A 15,785-nucleotide genomic window follows, 5' to 3' on the forward strand; every position below is an offset into this window, starting at 1 on the left:
AAACTGGGTGTTCCCATTAGTAATAGCATTTGTTCCCTAAATAAATGGGTACCAGAGGCAGTGAAATGGTGCTGTGAAAAATATGGCAGTTTCCTGAAAAATCCTTGGGAGATCTTGTTAAATTAAGTGTAAGTATCTTTGGAATCCATTGTATTAATTGCAAAGGTTGTGGGCCAGGATGATCAAAGGACTATATTGAACAAATTTGTTTTTTAAACAATATGCATGAAAGGGATTTCCTTTGAAATACCTAGTAGGAGGAGAATACAAAAGCTGTTATGAACTTGTAACCACAGAAAACCCCTTAGTGTGGTTTTAGACATTGAGTCCTACCAGAGCCCTTGTTAGAGCTGGAAGGTAATCTTTGGTAAACTTGTTAGCCTGTGTGTAGATTCCTTTATTGTTTTTGTTATATTTTTTTCTGTAATGCTTTCACCTTAAGAATAAATGTGCTTGTTTAGAAAGGGATGTGTGGTAATTTATCTGCAGGGAATTATACTGTTTATAGACTTCAGAGAGAAGTGTGAACTCTGGACTTTTAGATGGTCAGACTTGATGGAGATTACAGTGTAGGCAGGGAACTGTGCACCTTGAAACATGATGGTCAGGAGGAAGAGAGACTCGGGTTTCTACACAAGAGAGGTGACTTCTAAGGAGCTGATAGCCTAGTGTAACACACTGTAACTCAAAGTGGTACCCTGTAACCTCCATGTCCATCATTCACATATGATTGTGATATTTCATACAAAGCATGCCATGTATTGTGTGTTCTCTCTCTCTCGCTCTCTCTCTCTCTCTAAATTAGTGTATATGAAGTCATCAGATTTTGCTCTATTGTTGTTGAAATATGCTGTGAGTTTGGGAGTCACCCACCTACTAGTTCTCCAGTGACAACAAAGGAGGTGACCTGCACCCAGTTGGGCATTAAACAACCATTAATCAGCAGGGGAGTTGTAAACAAGGGATTTACAAATATGTAGGAGAGTTACACAAGCCTCACAAAATGGGGATTGCTTGACTCTGTGACTCAGAAAGGCCCACCAGGACATGTCTGGGCTGATATTTTCCAGGCACATGAAATGGTGGTATAAAATAAGGGACAGTGGCATCATGACTTTACATCTCTCCTCCCCCACCTATGATGAAAGCAACAAGAATGCCAGAAAAACAAAGATTTGAACTGAGGAGACTTGTCCCAGGCTGAGAAGGGAAGTCAGTCTATGTATGAAGAACTGTAACTTGCCTACAGCATCCACTGGAGTGAGAAAAATTGCTTGATCCAAATACTGCTTAGTCTAAGACGGTTTAGGATTTAGACTACATGCTTACTTTTTTTTTTTTGTAACTATCTCTAATCTTTATGCCTACCACTTATAATCACTTAAAATTAGGGCTGTCAAGCTATTAAAATAATAATTGTAATTAATCATGCAATTAAAAAAATAGCACGATTAATTGTGCAATTAATCACACTGTTAAACAATAATAGAATGCCATTTATTTAAATATTTGTGGATGTTTTCTACATTTTGAAATATATTGATTTCAATTATAACACACAATACAAAGTGTACAGTGCTCACTTTATATTTTTTATTACAAATATTTGCACTGTAAAAAACAAAAGAAATAGTATTTTTCAATTCACCTACTACAAGTACTGTAGTGCAATCTCTTTACCATGAAAGTTGAACTTAAAAATTTACAAATATGTAAAAAAAAAAAAATGTAAAACTTTAGCATCTACAAGTCCACTCAGTCCTATTTCTTGTTCAGCTATCACTCATCCAAACAAATTTGTTTATGTTTTCAGGAGATAATGCTGCCCGCTTTTTGTTCACAGTGCCACCAGTTCACAATGAAAGTGAGAACAAGTGTTCTCATGGCACTGTTGTAGCCGGCGTTGCAAGATACTTACATGCCACATGTGCTAAAGATTCATATGTCCTTTCATGCTTCAACCACCTTTCCAGTGTACATGCTCAATAACGATCCAAAGCAATGTGGACCAACACATGTTCATTTTCATCATCTGAGTCAGATGCCACCAGCAGAAGATTGATTTTTTTTTTTGCTGGTTCGGGTTCTGTAGTTTCCGCATTGGAATGTTGCTCTTTTAAGACTTCTGAAGGCATGCTCCACTCCTCATCCCTCTCAGATTTTGGAAGGCACTTCAGATTCTTAAACCTTGGGTCGAGTGCTGTAGCTATCTTTAGAAATCTGATATTGGTACCTTCTTTGCGTTTTGCTACATCTGCAGCGAAAGTGTTCTTAAAATGAACAACATGTGCTAAGTCGTCATCCCAGACTACTATAACGTGAAATATATGGCAGAATGTGGGCAAAATAGAGCCAGAGACACACAATTCTCCAAAGGAGTTCAGTCACAAATTTAATTAATGAATTATTTTTTTAACGAGCATCATCAGCATGGAAGCACGTCCTCTGGAATGGTGGCTGAAGCATGAAGGGACATCCAAATGTTTAACGTATCTGGCATGTAAATACCTTGCAATGCTGGCTTCAAAAGTCCAATGTGAACAGCTGTTCTCACTTTCTGGTGACGTAAATAAGAAGTGGGCAGCATTATCTTCCATAAATGTAAACAAACTTGTTTGTCTTAGCAATTGGCTGAACAAGAAGTAGTACTGGGTGGACTTGTAGGCGCTAATGTTTTGTATTGTTTTGTTTTTGAGTGCAGTTATGTAACAAAAAAATCTACATTTGTAAGTTGCACTTTCATGCTAAAGAGATTGCACTACAGTACTTGTATAAGGTGAATTGAAAAATACTGTTTTTTATCATTTTTACAGTGCAAATATTTTTAATCAATAATAATAATATAAAGTGAGCAGTGTACACTTGGTATTCTGTGTTGTAACTGAAATCAATATATTTGAAAATGTAGAAAAACATCAAAAATATTTAATAAATTTCAATTGGTATTCTATTGTTTTACAATGCAATTAAAACTGCGCTAAATTGTGATTTTTTTAATCACGATTACTTTTTTGAGTTAATCGTGTGTATTAACTCTGATTAGTCGACAGCCTTACATAAAATCTATCTTTCTGTAGTTAATAAACTTACTTTAATGTTTTACCAGTGAGTTTGTCTAAAGTGCTTGGGAAATCTGCTGAGGTCACACAGGCTGGAGCATGTCCACTTTCCTTTGATGAAGTAGTAAACTAATTTATAAGTTTACACTGTTCAGGAGAAGATCTTGAGCAGTGTAAGATGGTATATTTCTGGAGTGCAAGGCTGGAGGATTGAGAGATATTCTGGTGTTTCCCTCTGTATGGTTCATGAGTGGCTTAGGGAACATTCATGCAACTTAGCTGGGTATGCCTCTGCATGCTGATGGCTGAGTGATAACAGCCCCTGGAGGGTTTTGCTGCTTGTCCCTGGCAAAGCAGGCCTGGCAAAAAGAGCCAGCCCAGGCTGCAGAGTTAAGGAGGCACAGCAGTCCCACAGCTCCAGGTTGTACTCGTGTCACACCTAGCATGGGTGCTGTGGAGGGAACACTGGTGCAGTTGCCCTGAACTACATACGATAATAGACACATTTTTTATTTTAATCATGAATGTAACAAGTTTTCACTAAGGGCTTTCTCATCTTATCCGAAGAACAAACACAGTTGTGTACAGACAGCAACAGCAGTACAAGTTTCCGCAAACTGCATCACAAATATGCCTTATCCTAACTCCTGTTCAGGAAGTACCAGTACTTGGGGTGATAGGATAGATCAGCCTTCAGACAGGTGGAAGCCTAAGTCTCTCAGCCAAGTCTGACAAGGAATGCCAATGTATAAAACCTGTTCAGTAGTTGGACTGAGACTACCAGGAAAAACATATTGTCACTGGAATAGTTATCTAAAGAATAGCTGAATAAAATAATGCTTCCTGACTGCACTGTTGTACTTTTAAAACATACATCTATTATCACATCACTATATTAATAGTATTCAGTAGAACTATTCATTGATCAGTAACAATTTGTAGACTTTAAAAATTCATTAACTTTCTTACAGAAAGAAATTCTCATTGCAGCACCCAGCCAGGGTAGCTGGGTTGTATGCTGGATAGATGACATGGAACAGCTGCCAATGGTTTAAGACCCACTTCAGAAATTTGCCACCAGTAGAGTGTGTGGGTTGGGGGAATGTTGCTGCTACTACATGAATAATTTTATTCATGAAGCATTGCCAAAAAACTTCATAGCTCCCTGTCTGCAGCAGCTCAAACCCCTGCATTCTCTACCATCCTTAACACCAAACTTCATACAGATGTTATTTTTTTAAGGTACATTGATGAGAGAGACAATTTTATATATGTACATTTTTATATATTTATATATATAAATAAGATAAATCGTATTTATTTTTTGTATTTATACTACTTGTTTACTATGTATACCTCTCCATTTCAGTGTCTCATATTCCTGCACAAATACAGTGCTGCAATGTTTGTGATGCAAACATTGCTGAGGGATATGTTTGTTTTAAACTTCAGATTAAAAAAAAAAACCTTCCTTGGCATCTGTTCCAGGGTTCAGGGTGCAATCCAGACCAGGGAGGGGTTGTGTCACCATATGCCCTGCAAACCTGGGCGCATTACAATGTTTTGCTGCTGTAGCTCCCAGCTGAGGACATTCTCACAACCAGCCTGTAAGCATGTGGGTCAAACCATACGTGTGCTAGACAGCCCTAGTTCAGCAGCTCCAACCTCAGTTGCCTATATGCAACCCCACAGCCCCACTCTGACTTCTTTCAGACTTAGTTACAACCAGCAGGGTGACCTCCCTATCCCCAACACACTCCCAGTCCCAAATTTTCCTAACCATGTGCTCTGCAATGTCCAGTCCACTGCTGAACAGTTCAGAGAAATAATGTTTCTTCCTCTAAAGACACAAAAACACATCACTGCCTATTAACTGAGGTAAAAACACCCATTTAACACAGCATCAAGTTGGTTTATCGTAAACATAAAACAAATTTTAAGGTTGAAATTGTTTGAAGAATAAACAAGTCTCTTGTTTACTGTAAACAAACAAGAGCTGGTTGGGAATTTTTTGACAAACCATTTTTATATTGAAATCAAAACTGTTCACAAAACAGGATCAGTTTCCATGAATATTGAAGAATTATTGGAAAGCAAAGTTTCAAAACTGTTGAAAAGCCCCATTTTGACATATTCAAAATAAAAATGTTTGTTTTTTCAAGTTGAAATGACTTTACTGCTGTCTAGCTGAAGTAAGTTTTAAAAAACAAGAAAAGTCAAAATTGAAATGAAATGTTTTGATTGACTCAAACCATTTCTTTCTTTCTTTTTGAGAAACTTTTTGTCTTGATAGGGCATAGGATTTTTTTTTATATACTTTGAAAATTTTCACATGATGGGAAACCTGTTTCCCTCCCAGCTCTATTCTGTATAGTGAAAAGTATATTACTAGTTCAGAGGTTTCCAAACTCTTGTCTGTGAATTGGTAGTGGTCTTCAGAGACGTATCTGGTCACATGCTATGGGCTATACTCCTTGTTTACTTTGCTAAACTGCATTAAAAGAAGCTTAAAAATACACTATGTGTATTACTGATATTATTTTTTCCACATAAGCCATCGTTGTAGATTCCACATATTGCGTAAAGTGATTGTGAATGGGAGAACAAATTGTCTGTGCAGTTGCCAATTGGAGAGGAGGTGTTCTATGAAATAATCTTTATTACGAGATGGCCCACCCTGTGAAAATTTTGAGAATCCTTGGTCTGGGCAGTAGAGTCCAGAATTGTCATGGTCTGCTGCAAGCATGAAGAACAAAAGGCAAGAGTGGCAGACTATCAGCAAATACAGGTACAGATATGATCACATGCAGGCAAAGTTAGTCAATTCCACTTGCGGTAGACTCTCCTTAGTAAACTGGAATTGCATGCCATCCTGGTTGCACACCTGTTTAAATTGCTCTGCCTTTTGTCACTGGATGTGGAGTAGTAGCACAATGCAGGAGAATTCTCCACTTTCCACAAAAGTACTGAGCTGGATCTTACTCACTATCTCTTTTTGTTCAATTTCTCCCCCACCCCCATATAACTGTTTCTGCAAGGGCCCAATACTGTATTTCTTAGTGTTTTAGAATAACCTCAGTGTGACTGTTGGTCTGCTAGGAAAGGATTCAGAGTGTGAAGAAAGATTAGGTACCTGATCCTATTTCTGTTGTAGTAAATGAGTTTTGTACCTGACTTCAGTGGGTCAGGATCTGTCCCTTAGTTGTTATTACAACATATACAATTTAACATTTAATTAATTAAGCATATAAAACACAGAGAAAATATCCTTCCAAAATAAACTTTAGATTCAATGAAGCAACTTGTATTTATTTTTATTTGATTTTCTGTTAAGCAGGGGGGATTGTCTCAGATATGAAGTGTGTGGTAAAAGCAAACAGAACACCGAAAGAGAGCCAACCAATATTAACAAGTCTCTTTTTTTCTGCAAAGATTGCATAATACATGTGTGTAGAAAGAAAGAGACTATTGTGTGTTGCAAGAGGATTAGGGGAAGTGATTGCTGAAGTCAGAGAATAAAATCTTTGCAAGGTCAGCTCCAGGAGCAGTTAGTGTTAGAAGACAGAGTGTACATAGCCCAGAACAACAGAAAGTACCATCTATCATTGTAAATGTAATGGTCTGCTTCTGAGGCACTGAGATGATATTGCTGGGCTATACTGTTTTGCTCCTACTGTGGACATGTACTGCAGAAAAAGGTAAGTTTCTTAAAAAGAAAGACATGATCCTAACTGATACGTTGGGGTCAGTCTGGGACAAGTGGTCTCCAAAATATTTTATGAATACAGATAAAACTTTCATTAACCATTTTTTTGGGCAGAGTCTTGGAGTCAAAACTAATTAAAACTGTCTTTCAAAACTCAGTATTCAGTATCTTATAGTAAGTGTGATGTCAACTGTATATTTGGCTACATTCTGCTGTAATGCCCAGAGCTATTAAACTGAAGTTCAGCTTTTCCAATGATTACTGTGCTTAGAAACTAGAGCCAAGAAGTCCAATATGTTTGTCAGCTTAATATATTGAATTTGTGTTATTAAATTGTTGAAAGCTAACATCTAATAATTGTGACTAAATAAAAATCTCCTGTAGGATGAATAAGATAAATATTATATATAATATTGAAAAAGTTATAAAATTTTCTTTTGGTTAAGGGATTTTGTTGTATTTACAGTAATTATTGTAAGTCATTAATAAGTTAAATTGCAAGAATACCTTTTGCTCTATTGACTGGAATACATTTTTTTAAAAATCCTGGTTGTATGGCTTGATGACAGAGAAATAAACTTCTTGTCCATTAAAGGGGCAAAGTTTATGGATGGAAACGTTCTTCATTTTTTTAGTTCCAGCTGTGTGCTCCCTGTACGTCTTTAGAGGCCCTCTTGACATTTACTGTAACACGGATCAATTTCTTATGCCCTAAGGCTAACAAACTGCCTTTTTGTTTAATTTTCAAATGGTTTCCTCTGTAATATAAGAATGTGTCTATACTGTCTGATTAGGGTGTATAATAGTTTAATATCCAGTATGCCTTCTATTGAGGAACTCTACCTGCATTTGCATGAGAAGGGTCTCGTTGATCGATGTCTCACTTCTATGATCACTTTTAATTTTTAATTACAAATTACATACAATCCTGAGCTTTTAGTCACCTAAGCAATCTCAATGATTTTATGTGGGACCTTGCAGCTGAGTAAAGATTGCAGGATTGGGACCTAATATTTTTCAGATACCCTCTTCTCTTTCAGAATATTTCAGCGGGAGAGAGTTTTAACTGGAAAGTCAGTAGGCAATATCAATGTTATTATTGCTGTTATAATTTAAACCAAATAATTATTTATTAAAACGTATAACTAATATACTATTTTACAAACCCTTTACTAAGGTCTAAGTTGTTTCAAAGTAGTGTAAAAATATCGTCAAGTTTGAAAAAACAAAGTGGGTCAACTTTAGCCTCCCTTTTACACCCATATAACATTTCTCAGATAAGTGGGATTGCAAGGGTGTGTAAATGAGGCAACATTTGATTCAGCAGGACAGATGTTACCATTAAATTTCACTGTTGCAAATCAGGGGTAAATCCGTTTTCTACAGTGGAGTGATTCCAGATCTACAGCAATGTAAATGAAAGAACAATTTGTCTCAGAGCCCTTTACTAAAATGAATTTAAAACAAAAGTGTCACCCATCCACACGATTGACACAATTAGTAGAGCACAGACTATGTCTTTAAAAAAACAGCTAATGGCTTATGTGTCCCAGAATTTATTTTCTATTTTCTTTTAAATATATTTTAAAATCATAGTTAGTAAAGTTCTTGCTTGAGCAATAAATAGATAATTGTGATGGGTAAAATCCTATCCCCAGTGAAGTCAATGACAAAACTCCCATTACCTTCAAAGTGGCCACGGTTTCTGTCAATAAGTATAGACATTAGACAGAGTTTAGATTCCCCCCTGGCTTCTGTTAGTAATTAAATCTAAATCAGTGGAATAGCACCAGTTTGTGAGTGGAATATCAGCCTCTAGATCTTCATTCTGAAAACTATTGCATCTTTACTCATACATTAAGCTTCGTTACTTTATTTGTTAGTTCTCTGTATGAGACTTCTATTAAAAAATGTGATTCATATCTTAAAAGAAAAATACAAGCTGCCTAGTATTATATAAATACTGTTCTGTTGTCATTAATAGAGTCAGGGACCAAAAAGTATGCAAAAATAAATCTAGGTGAAGTGAAATTCACAGAATGTAAGCTGATTCTTTAGCAATAATCACTGAAAAAACTGAATGAGCCTCTGAATTTATTGGTGCCACAGGCTAGAATAAAAAAAAAAGAAAAAGCACTGTAAATGTTTGGGATTGGGCTGGAGTCCAGGCTCTGAGACACACTCCCACGCCACCCTGTTGGGATGTTAGAGCCCTGGCTCCAGCCTGAGTGTGAATGTCTATACTGTACTTTTTAGTCCTACAGCCCAAGTCAGTCAGCCCAGGACAACTGCAACTCCTGTGGGTCTTTTATTGCAGTGTAGACAGACCAACAGAGGCTAGGACTACTGGACAGAAGCTGTACCCAGACTGCTCATTTGAAATTTGGGAGGGAGGGTTGAATTTGAGAGTTGTCAGTTTGCTCTTCAGGGGATGGGATCATGATCACACAGAGGTTGGAGAAATAGTCTGTGATCAGGAAGGGAAGAGGTGCTATGCTTTATAGGTTTTCCCTCTGTTCTGGGAGTAAGAAGTAGAAGGGTTACTGAAAACTATTGTTATGTTTGTTATATTTACTCTGGTTTAAATAAGCATTTAGGGGTTTACCAAACCCAGAAGTTGGAAGCATAGTCAATCAAGATCTTTTGAAAAAAATCTGAAGAGTCCTCAAAATAGAGTTAGGAAAAGCAGCCAGGATCATCCAATATTCACAAGCAAGTGTCCTGAGAGGAAGCTTTGAGGTGTAACAGGGCTGTACCAGTGACCCAGAGACACCAGTGTTGAACAAAGTGCGTGCCCAGGAAGGTGCAGTTCATGACAACCTGGAAAGAAGGTTAGATTTGAGAAAAAAATTTGAATATAAATGTTAGTTAAGTTTGAGAAAATTAATGTTTTATAGCCTGTTCATTAAGAAAATCTAACTATGTCAAATATTGTGAGAATGATCAAACTAGTTGCTATTACTATGTAGGCTATGTGCAATGTAGGCTTTTACAGTATCTCTTATGGAGACTATAGAGAGAAAATTACTTGAATAGATAGTTACTCTGCTGACGAACTGGCATCATGGTTAATGGGGCCAACCAAGAAGCCTACCAACAGCATGTATATAGAGAGCAAATGGAATTGTGAACAAGATCAATTTGGATTTTATATTTGCTGTAATAAAAACATTATATGTAGCTTTTTCTTTATAAACATGCTTGAAGTGGGATTTGAATATGATAGTGTCCTCTGTGTGATATGATCAGTCTCGCATTGGTATTCTGTTGAGCTCCAGTGCTGCTTAAATGTTCTTGAAGTTGCTAATGAAAGAGACTACAAAAGCAGATGATATAGGTGGGGAAGATTAGAAAAGTTAGTGCTATCCTTAGTGAAAAAAATAATCTTCATGAACAAAGAGCTTTTAACTAGGCCTTTCCCATTCTGAGAACTCAAAGTGCCATTAGCTTTTCTGAAATATACAATTTCTGTAGAATCTGAGAAATTCCTGGTCTCCTTTCAACCCAAGTTTTTTCTAGGAAATCTTAAAATGTCCCACTTCATTAATGCTGGGGGAAAATAAATTGCACTGGAATCTTGCATAAAATTCACACACTGAATTAAATGATATAAAGAAAACCAAATCTAGAATCACGTGCAACCATTGAAATGATCATAAGATATTTATTTTAATTTGTCAACAAAAACAATATTGTCAAAGGTGTCATTTATTAAAGAAAAAAAATGAAGCAGACACTGAAGTTTCCCTTTGATTTTCCCTTTGATGTAAGCATGCACAGTAAATAAGAGTTTCTCATAGACATTAAGGGAAAAATTCACTACTTAATGGAATTTATACACTAAAAAATGGAAACACTTAAATACACATTCTGTCCTTCTCACTACCTATTTGAACTTCAAGGTGAATACTTGGTGCACAAATGTGTCATAAAGATGCATTACAGATGTATGAAAAAAACTGAGGGCCCAATGTTTTTTATATGTTACTGCTGCACAAACACTCCTGCAGCCAAAATGTTGATATTTAGTTATAGAACTATTATCATTTATCCATTCAAGTGAGCAGAACAGTATGCAGAAGTTCTGGAACTGGAAGAAAGAAAAGATATCTTTTTGAGAGAAAGTGAAGATGAGGAATACATTTCACTTAGTTGTTGCTATGTAGTAATTGCTAGTGATTGATCAGGATATCAATCCAACATGTTGTTAAAAAAAGTGGGGGAGCAAAAAGTTAAAGCATTAAAAAAGCAAATGAGTTTTAATGCGTCTTGCTAGTTACTCTGTGGAAGTCCCAGCATCTGGTTTTTGATAGCATGTGAGCACCCTCTAGTGGGTTTAGAGTAATAATTTTACACAGTTGTACACTTTAGTTTTACAGACTTCTTCTGTAATAAATGGTTGTCCTGGTTTTGCATAACTTTCTGAGATTGTGTTCCTTACACAGCTATAGGCATTCATATTAGTGAATTATAAATGATGAGAGGTAAAGGAATTTTTGGTGCAAATGAAATGAAATTCATTTCCTACATAAAGACAGTAATTAGGATTTATGCTGCCGAAGTTCAGGGGTACCGGGGAATTGAAATCTACCACTCCCAACTGTTGCCAGGGCAGGAACCCATAGTGCAGCTTCCTCCTCCCACCCCAGCCTAGCAACCACATCTTGTCCCTGCCCACTTGCTTAATTGTTCATTGTGTGTCTCCCTTCTAGTCAGCACCAGGACAACATCCAACAGCGGGGCAGCATGGAGACCCCGTTATATGGCATTCAAGGTGTATGTCTATTGCTGCCTCCAATCTGCATGTGACCTAACCACCTGAGCGGTGCAAAGGACCTTGCACAAACTTTCCTGAACTGAATGAATCTCATTGGGAGTAAATGCCTTATGACTGAACATTTTCGGTCACTTTGGGTGACCTAAACACCCTTTTATCTAGTGATGTCTGGAAACAATAATAGGCTACCACCCAGGACACTAGGCTGCATGGAGAAGCCTCAGAGAGGTGTTAAGCCAGTTGGCCTGTGACTGTTTTCAAACACTGGGACTATGGGATTGTTTGGCAAGCTCTGTGAATGTTAGGGGAGGAGAAATCCAGCAAACAAAAAAGAGCAGTCGTGAGTGTGGTCCTGAGAGGGAGAAGAGACAGAGTATCCTTGGGTGCAGAAGAGACTGGAGGGGCAGACTTGGAAATTGTGAGCAAGGAAACTGTCTGTTTGCTGTTCATTCTTGCTCTGTTCAGGGCACCGGGACTTTGTATACATTCTTTGGAATGGTACATGAGAATATACCTGATTCCTGTAATCAATTTCTCTGAACAGAAACAACCCTTCAAGTCCCTGAATATAATCACTCAGGCCAGAAGAGCAACATTATTATGGATGAGAGTTGCTGCCTTTCAAAGAGGTTAATTGCAGTCATCTATGCACTGAGAACAGGAAATGTTAGGTCAGGGATCGGCAACCTTTGGCACGCGGCCCACCAGGGTAAGCCCCCTGGCGGGCCCGGCTGGTTTGTTTACCTGCCGTGTCCGCAGGTTCAGCCGATTGTGGCTCCCACTGGCCACGGTTCGCCGCTCCAGGCCAATGGGGGCTGTGGGAAGCAGCACAGACCAAGGGATGTGCTGGCTGCCACTTCCCGCAGCCCCCATTGGCCTGGAGTGGCGAACCGTGGCCAGTGGGACCCACAATCGGCTGAACCTGCAGACGCAGCAGGTAAACAAACCGGCCTAGCCCGCCAGGGGGCTTACCCTGGTGGGCCGCGTGCCAAAGGTTGCCGATCCCTGTGTTAGGTCATTGGTTGTATTGGGGACAATTTCTTTTTACATTTTCAAGTATTTTCATGTATTCTATGCAATTTTTTCCTCACTGTAGATTTTTCTGGGGTGTGTGTGTGTGTGAGAGAGAGAGACAGAACCTCTGTGCATCATTGTATGGGAAGGATTTTGTTTGTTTATTGTGGATATTTTTGGGGGTATAGGAGAATATCAGATCTCTTATGCTTGTTTTTTAAAATCTTTACATGTAGCAGCCTCTATATTGTTTTGTGGCCAGTACCAATAAAGAGCATGTGACTTAGAGAGTCAAAAAGTAAATAAAAACTCTTGAGCAAGAGAGATAATCTAGTGGTTTGAGTATGAACCTGGCGATCAGGAGCTTCTGAATTCAAGGGGTAAAATTTTCAAAACACCCAAGTCCCACTTTCAAAAGTAACATAGGCACTTGAGATCCTAAATCTCTTTGAAATCAATAGTATTTACAGTCTGCAGTGCTGTAAAATAGGATTTACGCTCCCCAGTACTTTTGAAAATGTTACTCTGAGTCTTCATGTCTGTTCTTCCCTCAGAAGAGAAGGCTAAAAGCAGGTTAGAAACAAACAAAAAGTGTCTAAATAGAGCGAAGTCTAGAACTCACAGAGAAGGTCCCTTTTGTCTTTGTGACAGTGGCTGCACAGCTAGAACTAGTAGCCCCTAGCAGTTTAGTTTGCTTCCTTTTATATATTCTACAGAGCCTAGTGAGCTCTGTTTCCTCAATCTGCTAATTCTTTTCTACTTGCACATGTGCCCATACTGATGACCCCAAGCATTCAAATATCATGAGTTGGTCCCCAGCAAATCATAAGATGTTAAAAATAATAAATTTGGGGTACTTTTTATTTGCCTTCTGGGTTTTTGAGCCTTTAGGGTTCATATTTTCCAGTCTTCTCCATAACCATGAGGGCTAGAAACTTCACAAAAATGAAAACTGATATTTTCATATAATCCTATAACTCCAGGAAATCAGGCTTTAAGGGCAACACCAAATATGAGATTTGAAATGAAATTCCAAGAGCTAGCAACACTGGGAGCTCTGCCTGGAGCCTCTGGGGTTTTCTAGCCCTTCTTATTTTATTCTCATTGTGCTCAGGAATATCATACTGGAATAAATGCAACCACTTCCCCTTATTTTTCATAGCCTGGATTAGACTCTGTAGAGAAGTTATTTTCCTGGACACAGGTTAGGAGGCATTGTAAGAAGCTGTGGGGAAGGGAATGTGAGAGTATTGATTGACCTGAAGAAAAGTGTCATGACAGACAAAAATCTGGGACAGAAAACAAAATGATTGAAGGATGAAGAGTTATTCACCAGTTCTCTGTGAACACAAATAGTCCTCAGTATTGGAGGGAGTGGGAAGGTTGGGACTCAAATTGAAGATGTGTGGAGAACCTAAGGAAGGGGATTTGGCAGAATTGGGTCAGTGGAAAGCAGAAAGTTGATGTCAGCCAGTGATGGGAAGTAGTAGTAGTTATGGAGATTAGAGCTGCAGAAGTAGAAGTCTTGGGAGCTGGGCGTATCTTTATCCTTTTTTCCTCTGGTGGTGGGAGGGCTGGCCTGGGGGAGCTGCAGTTGAGGGAGAGAAGACAGTAGTAGGGGGGTCTCTTAAGTTGAAATCAAAGCAATTATCTCTGTTCCCACTCTCTATATTATGCATCTACTGTCCCTTTTATGTACTGAAAGATAATTATCCCCAGTATCTACATATTTTTTGTTTCACATTTGATTGATAATTTTGGTTTGCTATGGGATATATACCAAGTTTTTCCCATTCTATTAAAAATCAGGTTAGTATCCCATTTGCAGTTGTTTGTGGTCCCTTTCAGTTGCCCATGATCTTTCTAAACAACACTGTGTGCTGATTACAATCAAGAAGCTGCACTTGCTTGCTCTCAAATCTTTCTTCCTTATGGTTAACATTATTTTTGGGTATTTACCATCTATTTTAATAATAATTATTCTCATTTACTTAATTTCTAGATTGTGAAACTCCACCTCCTAGAAGAACGAAGGAAATAATTATAGGAACATGGGACAAGGCATCCTATCCACATGGTACTTCAGCAATTTACAACTGTCGACCTGGGTACATAAAACTTGGTCGTGTTACATTTGAGTGTAAAGATGGGATGTGGAAACATCTCTACCCATATGTGGAATGTATAAGTAAGTATCTTCACAAATTGCGAAAATGTTCAACTGAAATACTTTCAGTCATTTTCCTTTTTTATTCAGGTCTTTGGGTACTTCAGTTGGAGTTTTTTCTGTCGTAATTCCAAGATTTGGCCCCTAAAATTTAGTGAGGAAGAAAATTCCATTAAAAAGAATCTTTATTATTACTACAGTGATTTACAATACAGACACCAAAGGTACAGATAGAGGATTTAGCAAAGCAGTTTTTTTTAACAGTTGTTCAATATAAACGTAGCTACTTCATAGTAAGAAATAACTAGAACTGAGCAAATTCAGAATTTCCATCCTATGGGAAATTCTTACATTTGTTTTTGTCATAAATTGGGATGAAAAGTTTAAATTTTGAAATGTTTCACAGAATGGAAATAAAAAAAATGATTCTGAAAGGTCAAAACATTTTATTTCAACAGTTTTGATTTAAATGAAACATTTTCAATCAGTTCTATTTAAACACATTTTACCAAAGTGATGCATTGCCTCATGGGAGTTGATGTTCAGGAGCCTTGAAATCTCCATTCTTCCCATATAGGCTCCCTGACCAGACTACAGCACTTATTATGTTCTGAGAATCATGTGACCTCCACATTGCGTCATGCATATCAATCAGAGGGAAATCCACATTGCAATATGGGAGATGTAGTGCTCCAGGGAACATGGCCTGCAGGAGAGAAGGGGGGCTCAAACTACATCTCCCATTATATAATGAATTCATAGGGAAATGCAATTTAATGTTTTATTGACCTGATTCAAAACTAAATATTTTGTCAGTTCAAGAAATTGAAACATTCTAATTCAGGTTGAAGTGACGCAAAATGAAATATTTCATTTAAATTTTCCTAATGGAAAATCAAAAATGTTTAGCAAAATCAAGATTTTTCCCAAAGAAAATGTCAATTTTGCAGAAACTGCATTATCCACCAGAAAGTCATTCAGACAGAAAATTCCTGACCAGCTCTATGAATAATTGTCAGGTTAACATCTACTGTAATTTTCAGTTGAAAAGTAAACCTCCCA

General features: G+C 37.7%; 1 protein-coding gene across 2 annotated transcripts in view; it reads left to right on the forward strand.

Annotated features, from left to right (window-relative positions):
• The first annotated feature begins 6,606 nt into the window (after positions 1–6,606).
• Positions 6,607–15,785, forward strand: part of CFH (complement factor H) — an 86,229-nt gene continuing 77,050 nt past the window's right edge. For both annotated transcript variants that reach the window (XM_073356728.1, XM_073356729.1), the window contains exons 1-2: positions 6,607–6,757; positions 14,559–14,744. In XM_073356728.1, coding sequence (XP_073212829.1) covers positions 6,700–6,757; positions 14,559–14,744 — 244 coding nt within the window. In that variant the 5' untranslated portion in view covers positions 6,607–6,699. The remainder of the gene's footprint in view (positions 6,758–14,558; positions 14,745–15,785) is intronic.

This window comes from Lepidochelys kempii, chromosome 8 (genome assembly GCF_965140285.1).
Source record: "Lepidochelys kempii isolate rLepKem1 chromosome 8, rLepKem1.hap1, whole genome shotgun sequence".
Taxonomy (NCBI): domain Eukaryota; kingdom Metazoa; phylum Chordata; order Testudines; family Cheloniidae; genus Lepidochelys; species Lepidochelys kempii.